At 31.3% G+C, this 9,692-nt stretch overlaps 1 protein-coding gene and 1 long non-coding RNA gene across 2 annotated transcripts; one reads left to right on the forward strand and one right to left on the reverse strand.

The window, feature by feature from the left end:
• Nucleotides 1-279: 279 nt before the first annotated feature.
• LOC133180604 (uncharacterized) lies at nucleotides 280-1,315 on the reverse strand. The gene is made up of 2 exons (XM_061315079.1): nucleotides 1,018-1,315; nucleotides 280-908 (listed from the first exon to the last, which is right to left on the reverse strand). The coding sequence occupies exons 1-2, from the start codon at nucleotides 1,313-1,315 to the stop codon at nucleotides 280-282; spliced, it is 927 nt and encodes a 308-aa protein (XP_061171063.1).
• Nucleotides 1,316-2,713: 1,398 nt separating this feature from the next.
• On the forward strand, nucleotides 2,714-3,928 carry LOC133180833 (uncharacterized). Its single transcript, XR_009720395.1, has 3 exons — nucleotides 2,714-3,030; nucleotides 3,700-3,796; nucleotides 3,899-3,928. It is a non-coding gene; the product is annotated as an uncharacterized LOC133180833 (long non-coding RNA).
• The last annotated feature ends 5,764 nt before the right edge of the window (nucleotides 3,929-9,692 follow it).

Consider the following 9,692-nt stretch of genomic DNA (forward strand, 5'->3'; position numbering starts at 1 on the left):
ACTTGAGAGAGTCAAGCTCTAATGACATAAAATATATATCTTGCTGAATTTATCATATGAGTACATTACAAGATTTATATGTTGATGATATTGTGCTTAAGTATTTATTGTGTTAAAACATAACTAAGTACAAATACAATTTGGATTATATCCCTGTCTTATGCTCATCTATTATTAAATATTTCCATATGCTATCGTTTTTACAATCTATAACTTCACAATGATATTTGGATTGATTTTTTTCTTATAACAATACAAACACATAACAAGATGCAGTATTTACATGTATTTTATTTGTTTAACCTTTTTACTGTCAGACTCAGCTACAAAGAGATGGTCTTTAGTGTTCACACATAAACCCCATGGACGAAATAGTTCACAATTTTCAATGTAACTTAGGAACTGTCCGTCTTGGTCGAAGATGTGGATACAGCTGTTGAAACAATCTGATGTAAGGATTTGACTCTGACTGTCTGTTGTGACGCCGACTGGTTCAAAAAAAGTTTTGGTAGTAGATGAATGACCAGTGTATCTAAATCGCAAATTTCCAGCTTGATTAACCACCACTACTGCTTTGGCTAAAAAGTCTGCAACACAAATATCTAGGTTCCTGTTCTCACTGATGTATTTTGTGAAGTAACCGGATGAATACAGAGGTTTAACTGTATTAACAAACTGAAAGGTTTCTCTTTCTATTTGGCCAGTGTAACGAGCAAGCTTTGATTGCTCTCCATCATCACTGTCCATGATTATCAGGAGGTCACCAGCAAAGGTACTATAGACATTGCTAGGTTTCCATCCCTGTAGTCTAATCAATTCCACGATTTGTCTCTTTCTTACTTTATTAACTGACCCTCTTTTATAGTCGGTATAGATTAGATCCCCACTTTTTGTCACCGCAATGTCATCTGGATTGTTCAATGAGCTGGTCTGAATAAATTTCACTAATATTGTCATTCTCACGTGTCCAAATCTCTTCATCATTGAGACAGACAATACTGTATAGTTTATTCGTACCATGTTTGGTGGTGATGGTGGTGATGAGCTCTGGTTCATTAAGCAGTGGTTTGACTGGAGGACTGGACACAGCTTCTGGTGTCTCCATTGTGTAGCCATGTTTCGTTTTCATTGATAATTCTGACAGAGAACCAAAGAGTTGATTAAGCTGTTTTGTGTTAATTTTCTGAGGAGAAAATACTGGTAATGAAACATTGACTTCTGGAGGTAAACGTCTGAACTCTTCGTTTCTGGATTGTGTTAGGGAGAGATCATTAAATTCAAGAGTTTTCTGCAGATCAAGAACACGTTGTTTCATTTTGGAGGTAATTTGTGTGATGATATTTTCCTGTTTATTTAAAATAGACATGTGTATAGTTTTCATGTCATCAATTTCAGATTTTTGTTTGTTTACAATTATGTCAATTTCTCTGTGCCAGTTTTCTCCTTGATTGTTGACGGCTATTTTCAATTTTTGATAGAGATTATCCAACTTGTCCTTTTTATTTTTAATGTCTAATGCAATATCTCCATATTTTGGGTAAATTCTCAACTCAAGTTCTATCAAATCTTTTTTTTTATATCTTTTGTCCTAGAGCGAGGTTTCTGATAAATATTTAATAAACAGTGTTCTTTATGTTTACCTGAGGAGAACAGACAGGAATGTCACATTTCTCACAAAACAATTGAAAATTTTTAAGATGGTTTTTGCATTTTGGATTGTTGGGAGTTCTTCTCTCTGAATATGGCACGACTTTGTGTCCTTTGTTTGAAGCTGAAAGATGCTCCCCTACACAGGCTTTGCAGAGGTTGATGTAACAAACTTCGCAATGACTTTGCACTACATCTTTTTAAATTTTTTTTTGGCCATCTTTTCTCCCAAAATAGCTAACTTTATCGCCTTAAAATATGTTGATTCCCTATTCGAATTCATATTAAATTAAAGCACGATTTGTTTTGTTTTTTTTTAAATTATTATAGTTTGTTTTACCTGTAAATACAGCATGTCTCCTTTTAAAATATTCAAATATTACTTACCTGCCTCGCCCAGGTTTCTGGTCACGTGATTTAGATATCCATTTTTCATCTGTTGTGTATGTGTACATGTGTATGCTGAATTAAATATTCATTTAATTCAAAGGATAAAATCACACCCTTCAGTCAAAGTGTCAAAGTGATATGGATATTTTGTAAAATATATTTACAACTTTTATTATAAATATTAATTGCGTTGAATTAGGGACATACCTCTAATCAGAATATTGCCAATCATACATGCCTTTTCTTTCTTGGTATGTAAACAATTTAAAAAATATAAAAGAATGATTAAAATTCTAATTCTGGTTAATTATGCGAAAATAATTGAAATTATAATTGAACACATAATTAAACCCAAATTAAACGGCCAAAATAATTCAAGTACAATTTAAGTCAACTCCTAACAAGAAATTCCATGAAAAGTATCCACTGTAGATGGACATACAGATGAATAATACGGGATATAAATGATTATTTTTCTTTCGGTTGTTAAAAAAAGAAAATAAAAACATAAAAAAATATATTTAAGGATGGATTCTTGTCAGCATTTTACGTCGTCAATGGGTCTCCATAAATTATGCAAGTCGTAAAATGCAAAATTCATATTTAATTATACTGAGGGAAAAACTATTAGTTAATTTGTCAGTTTAAGTAATGTTGAATCTATTTCTTTTGAAATTAATAAATTTTTCGTAATATTTTCTTTGATTTGCGACAATCGCCATAATATTCGCAGTTCGGTAGCGAATGTCAACATGTCCAGATCATTTTCCGTAGAAAACCCCGAGAGGGTTGTTTTGTAAAATCTACCAACTGTGAACATTATCGAAGCATTGCAGAAGCCCAGGGACAGTTATGACAAATTAAATCATAGTTATTTATGCCCGGGAAATTCCGATCAGCCAAAAGGGAAGCTTGAACTTGAAGGTCACAAACATGTGCAAGATTGCAGATCCACGTTGCCTCGTCTGAAGTCATGTCGTGTGCAGTGAGCATGTAAGTTAGTTATATATGTCTGAAGATTTTTATAATTTTGAAATTGAATTCAATTACATGCTGGTTTGTATTGATTTATGGGAATTCGCACGGAAATTATAGTCCTGTTATCAATATTTCGTCTGCTTATTCCCGCGACTTGTCAACATTTGAAGAGGATATATTTCGTGTGTTCGTCAGGTTTATGAATAATAATTCACAAAAATAGCATTTTTTGTATATGATTACAACAAATTTTATATTTTTAATTAGCCTACTTTGTTCAAGACGCAACAATCATCAAGTTATTAGAAAAGTAAGGTGTCCCGCTTGGGTACAAATCAAACGGAAAAATAACTTGATATTGTATGTGGAAATATCAATAATATTGAAACACACAATTGTCTAATAAATAGAGCAAAATGAAACATTATTGTTAAAAAACTATTTATATTATTGTTTTTTTTTTTATTTTTTTACTTTTCTGTACTTTTAGGATGAAAAATGTCTATTTATTTATATCCAATACATTATAATATAAGACATAATGCATATGGTAGAATCTATTAAAATATCTTCATTCATTTAAATCAATAAATGAAATACAGATGAGATAAGTTGTTTAATCTTATAATCAATTTCCATTAATTTAAAAAAATAGTCTAAGGGATGTTCGTGTTTAATTCTTAGGAGAAAATCAACCCTACTTTACCCTAGACTAGAAAAAAGACTGGAGGTCAGAATGCAGGATGATTGAGCAAGGAGTGCTGGCAGATGGACTATTGAGGTACATGTATAAGAAATATGGAACCAACTTTATCTAACTATCATGTAATGCAGCATCTGTGTTGCTATGTAAAATATATTACTTTTTTTTTTTAAATTATAGGTCAACAAAAAATTTGGACTTTCATCGGGTGGACACATGTTCAGCAAGAAATTCTCATATCAAATGAATGATGGCTGTCTGTGGAAAAGAGATTTTCTCAGAATATATCACAGATCAGAAGCAGGAATTACATATTTATCTGATCAAAGAAATGTTTTTGTAGAAATGTGGAAGTCAATGCATGTTATCATAGTCACTGCTGCTTGTTGCATGATTCCATTCTTGATTTTTTTCAGAAACTTTCAGTCAAAAATAGTTTTATTTATAATTATATAATGTTTAATTATTTGATTCCCAAGTACCCGATACAGTGCACACTTTGTAGAATGTGATTACTTTACAAAATCTTTGATTCAGATTTGAAATCTTACTCCCAGAGTGAATTTTTCAAGCATTATCTTTCATTAGATTACAATTTGAAGATTTACATGTACTGGCATTACAACAACTTGTAAATGATATATACCTAGCTCTATGTATTCAGTTGCTTTACATTTTCAAATACAGTTAAAATCTTAAAATACAGTTCTGGAATACAAAAAAATGTGCCTGCTTTAGATCATTTAGTTAAAGGGTGATTTTAAGCAAGAGCATGCCGAACAAAATTGCTGGTAGTGGCCGGGTTAAAATTTAGATTTTTACAAATGAACTACATACACGTACTTGCAGTAGAAACCCTCAAGAGGTAATTTTTAATTCATTTCAATATAAGTTATTGACACTGATCAATAAATGTTTGTGCTACAAATTCTTAAAAAGAAATTTCATCCTTGAATAAGTATTTTGCATCTAAATGTGAAATTAAGTTTGATAGCTGCATGCATATTATTGTTACAAAGTTCAAGGATGTCATTTTCAGGCAAAGATGTCAAAGGGCATTTGATTGTCATAGATGGCTTTTTTGTTATCTTAAAACTCCAGCAAATTTTACGCAATATGTGATCACAATGAGGAGTTATATTTATTGGTGCTGAACAAACTATATACTTATAAATGTGTGTAGGTATTTATTGTCCCTCACTTTCACGAAAGGGAGGGGACATTAAATCTCATTCGTCTGTCGGGCTGTTTGTCACAAAAACTTTAACCTTGGCCATAACTTTTGAGTGAGAAGAGATTGGGCTTTTGTATTTCACATGTACATTACCTGTAACAAGACCTTTCCAAATATACTGTGAATTTTGACCCCGTGGCCTTGAAGTTTGACCTACTTTTCAAAAAAATTAACATTACCTTAAATTGGTCATAACTTTTGAATGAGAAAAGATAGGACTTTCATATTATGCCTGTTTATTACCTGTGACAAGACTATTATTATACTATGACTTTTGACCCCGTGACCTTGACCTTGAAGTTTGACCTACTTTTCAGAAAATTAACATTTCTTTAAATTGGTCATTAAATTTAAATGAGAAAAGATAGGGCTTTCATATTAAATATGAACATTACCTGTAAGAATACCTTTCCAAGTGTACTATGATTTTTGACCCCATGACCATTACCTTGAAGTTTGACCTACTTTTCAAAATTTTTATCTTTGCTTATAACTTTTGATTTAGAATAGTTAGGGCTTTCATATTTAATATGTGCATTAGTAGTGACAAAGAGTTTCCAAGCATGCTATAATTTTTGACCCCTTTACCTTGACCTTCATGTTTGACCTAAATTTCAAAAATTTTATATTTGGTGATTACTTTTGAATGACATATGATAGGGTGTTCATATTTGACAAGTGCATTACCTGTGTCAAAATGTTTCTGAATATGCTATGATATTTGACCCTGTGACCTTGACCTTCCAGTTTGACCTAATTTTCAAACATTTCATCGGTTTGCTAACTTTCGAAGGAGCAAAGATAGGGCATTCATATTTGACAAGTGCGTTACCTGTGACAAGCATTTCCAAATGTACTATGATTTTTAATCCCATGACCTTGACCTTGAAGTTTGACCTAATTTTTAAAAAGTTTATCATTGCTAATAACATTTGATTGTGAGAAGAGATGGTATTTACATTTGACATGTGCATTACCTGTTTCAAGACCTTTCTGATTGTATACTCTGGTTTCTGATATTTTTTTTTACATGTGCATCACTTGTGAGAAGATCTTTTGGATTTTATTATGATATTTGACCTCATGACCTTGATCTTGAAGTTTGATGTAGTTTTGAGAAGCTATAGTCTTTGCCATAACTGTTATTAATTCAATAATTTATGTTTTTTTGTATGATGCACAGATAAGACAGGACAAACAAACAAGACAGTTAAAGTATGCCATAAATAATGGCATCCCATCCGCTAAGACATCGAAAGTGGGGGACCACAATTCTTTGAATTTGCTTGTTGTTTTCAAAACTCAGTTTACAAATGTAAAATATCCAATAATAACATAATACCAGGGACCTATATGTATATAACTACATATACATATTAGTCCCTCTGATATTCATATATTAAGCTTTGAATGGCATGTTCACTATACATGTATATTGACTTCATGTTTATGTCATAAATAATGTATTGAAATCTTTTCTAGTCTATGAAAATTTTATGTATGATTTTTCTCATAACTTTTTGGAAGGTTTATTATTTATTCCTGGTTATATTAAAGGTTAAGTTGCTTTGAATTAGTCCTGTGCATGTGAAGAATGTATGTGATAATTTTTCTGTAATTGCCACTAGAAAATTGATGTATTTTATAAAATTGTCAAACATAACATTCATGAGAATAAAATGACAGAGGAAATTCGAAAGGAATATTTTGAATATCATTAGTGTAAAATACCATAAAAACAGAATGTATAACTGGGAGAAATGAATGTATTTATGTCACAATTACACCAAATTGATATGTTTTTGGGGATTAAAAATCTTTTTTATAGACATTTAAAACACTCTGTAAAATGAAGATTTCAGAAAGTATAGAGCAAATTCGGGCTATTTATTTTTCGATAATTTGCCTGATTACTATATCTTTTTTACCTTGTAAATTAATCTTGAACCTTTGAATATTCATCAGACAAAAATCTAAATATTTGACATTATATGGTCAATTGTAAAAATTGAGATGAAATTTCATGTGAATTCATAAAAACTGAGAATTTTGAAAAAATATCGAGGAAATTCGGATTAAATATATTTATTGAATATAAAGGATTTCATGTTATCTTTTCACCAGCTCATTTCATATGAATTAGTCATCAAAAAAAGTAACAACTTTAATTTTATTGTGAAAGATATTTTTTCAGTCAGCAAAATTTATTCATATGCATAAATTTCAAAACTTCTCTGTGTAAAAGTACTATTTTTAGGACTGACTTTCAAATGACCTTGACTGAAAATCAAGGCCGATGACACCAAAGTTTTTGGATGTTAAAAGAGTGTAAACAGTCTGAATATTGAGTATTCAGAAAATCAAGATTCTGCCATTATAAGAAATATGAGAAGAATCCATCCTTAAGTGCAATCTCAGCGATATCCTAGAATTGTTCAAAATTTAAATTTGACTGAATATTTATTCAGTCGTCAATTTATTCAAATAAACGTGTTTGTCAAAATATTTATCACCGATCTACCGGAAGGTACCTTCGGGAGTAAAGCTGTCAGTTAAAAAAATATTCGAATGCAAAAAATATTTCAATAATAATAATAATAATAATAATAATAATAATGAAAATAATAATCTTTTCCTGTTTTTATCTATTTCATGGTCATTTTTATCACTTAGGTGAACTATTGCTATCTGTTTTTGTCGTCGTCCTTTCACGTGCGTTAACCACTATAAACCAATTTCAACCATTCTTGGTAGATTGCATCTATGGGTGAAGGGAAACAAATTATGAATTTCATGGTCCCGCCCCCAAGAGGCCTGATGGGTGGAGCTAAAACCATCAAAATTAGTGCTATCTTTAAAAATCTCCTTTACTCCTGGACATTAATCTATCAAACTGAGGGCATGCTTGTACTAAGCACTGGCCCTTATCTACAGTTGTGAAATTCATGACCACAGGGCCAGGAGTTCTGGAGTTAGGGTGGGGCTCTTTAGATCAAACAATGAAAACGCATTATATTGCTTTAATATATTCCTCTCTGCTGGGTACTGAGCAAACAAACTTTGTGTCCCTACTGACAATTTGGAGGTGAAAACTGTTCTGGCTTCTAGATAATTTTACTTCCTAATTTGACTCTTTTCAGATAACAGGTTTAAATACCTGTACATTGGTTATAGTATGATACATACAACTTTGGTTTAAATGACACATTTCCTATCAAAAAAGTCATTTTTATGTTAACGATAACCCCATTCACATGAACACATTTAATCAGAGATAAAATCGTTAGACTATGCAAGTTTTATTCTTGATGTGTAATGTTAATTTTGCGATGCATTCACATACATTAGCAAACTTTGTATAAATCAGTATAAAGTTGAAAATTTCTAAGCATTCTATAATTATTTTTAGAAAAAAAAAATAACTGAGGTAAGCTACTGACAAATTAGTTGATAATACAGGAATTTCATAAACCCCATTTTAAGTCTGCTTTTCGCGAATTCTACGGTCGTTATAATGACCTTGCTTGTATATACAACCTGTTGTAGAGTCTTATTTTGTCTGACAATTTTGATACTGTTTGTGTGGTCATGACATTCATACTTAATTTAACTAAGGAGAACTCCGTGCACCTGTTCAACACGTAGGGCTAACGCCGGGTGTGATCGGTCAACAGGAATTGCTTACTTCTTCATGGCACCTTAACCCACCTCTGACATTTTAGAGGTTCGTGTTGGCTCTACTCATGATTTGTATTGTTTGAATGGACTTTATTCCTTGAAAACTGTTCGTTATCTCCATATTTCATGGTAAGATAATAATCATGGATAAATTTAAGGCTTGTGATGAAAATGTCTTTGTCAAAAATCGGTTCATTAAAGGTACACTTGTATATAAATAGGGATCTGGGACTCGTAACATAAAGCTTGCTAAGTTATGGATTTAGTAGAGTCATAATTAGGTTTTGGGCGCAATCTTAGGACCTGCCTAAGTACTACTAAGTATGTCTTAAACCGTAACATAAAACGAACTAAGCGAGGTCTTAGCTAGGCCAAACTTATTTCCAAATTATATTTCTTATGAATTTGCTTTAGTTTTCACTTTATTTACATATATTGCTTAAAAATTAATCAGTTAAGTCATTAATTAAAATATATTAAAGTTGGCGTCCTTAACTATCGATTTTAGTTAGGTTAGATTAGATATCCTATTAAAAAAATAATTATGTTAAAATTATTCTTTATATTTGAATACAAATATTGCACGGCAACAGAGTGGCAATAGTAGTTCATTGTAAATGCATGACTTTTGTTTATCACTCGAGACTGCGATGTTTATGTCTTAGACTGTCCTACTTAAGCATGGTCTTAGACTTAAGTACCCTTTATGTTACGACCCACTGACCGGGATTGATTTTTGTCTTTACAAAAATCTTGTCGATTTCCGTTCCGTTTAATGACTTTATGCTAAATGCATGTAATAATTCATTTTTCATAAATCTTTAATTCATTAAGTAGAGGTAGGAGGAACCCATTCATAGACAATGATTAATCACTATATAGCATTATATAGTAAACGCATTCTGAGTTTGTTATCTCGAAATGTTATAATTGATATTTTTCTTTACTTCTCATTGTACATAATGGTAATGTCTACAGTTTCAATTCTATTCTTGTGTGTTTATTTTTACAAGTGACACATTTTCGTGGATATAATAAAAACATGCAATCAATGTATGCAAA

This window comes from Saccostrea echinata, unplaced genomic scaffold, assembly GCF_033153115.1.
Source record: "Saccostrea echinata isolate AGI-Se365-2 ecotype Australia unplaced genomic scaffold, CSIRO_AGI_Sech_v1 ptg000007l, whole genome shotgun sequence".
Taxonomy (NCBI): Eukaryota; Metazoa; Mollusca; class Bivalvia; order Ostreida; family Ostreidae; genus Saccostrea; species Saccostrea echinata.

Excerpts from the sequence above, each read along its gene's own strand:
- LOC133180604 (XM_061315079.1), bottom strand. The coding sequence starts at position 1,315 with ATGAAACAACGTGTTCTTGATCTGCAGAAAACTCTTGAATTTAATGAT. Across the intron at positions 909-1,017 it reads CACCATCACCACCAAACATG|ATGACATTGCGGTGACAAAA; the intron begins GTACGAATAAAC and ends TGAACAATCCAG.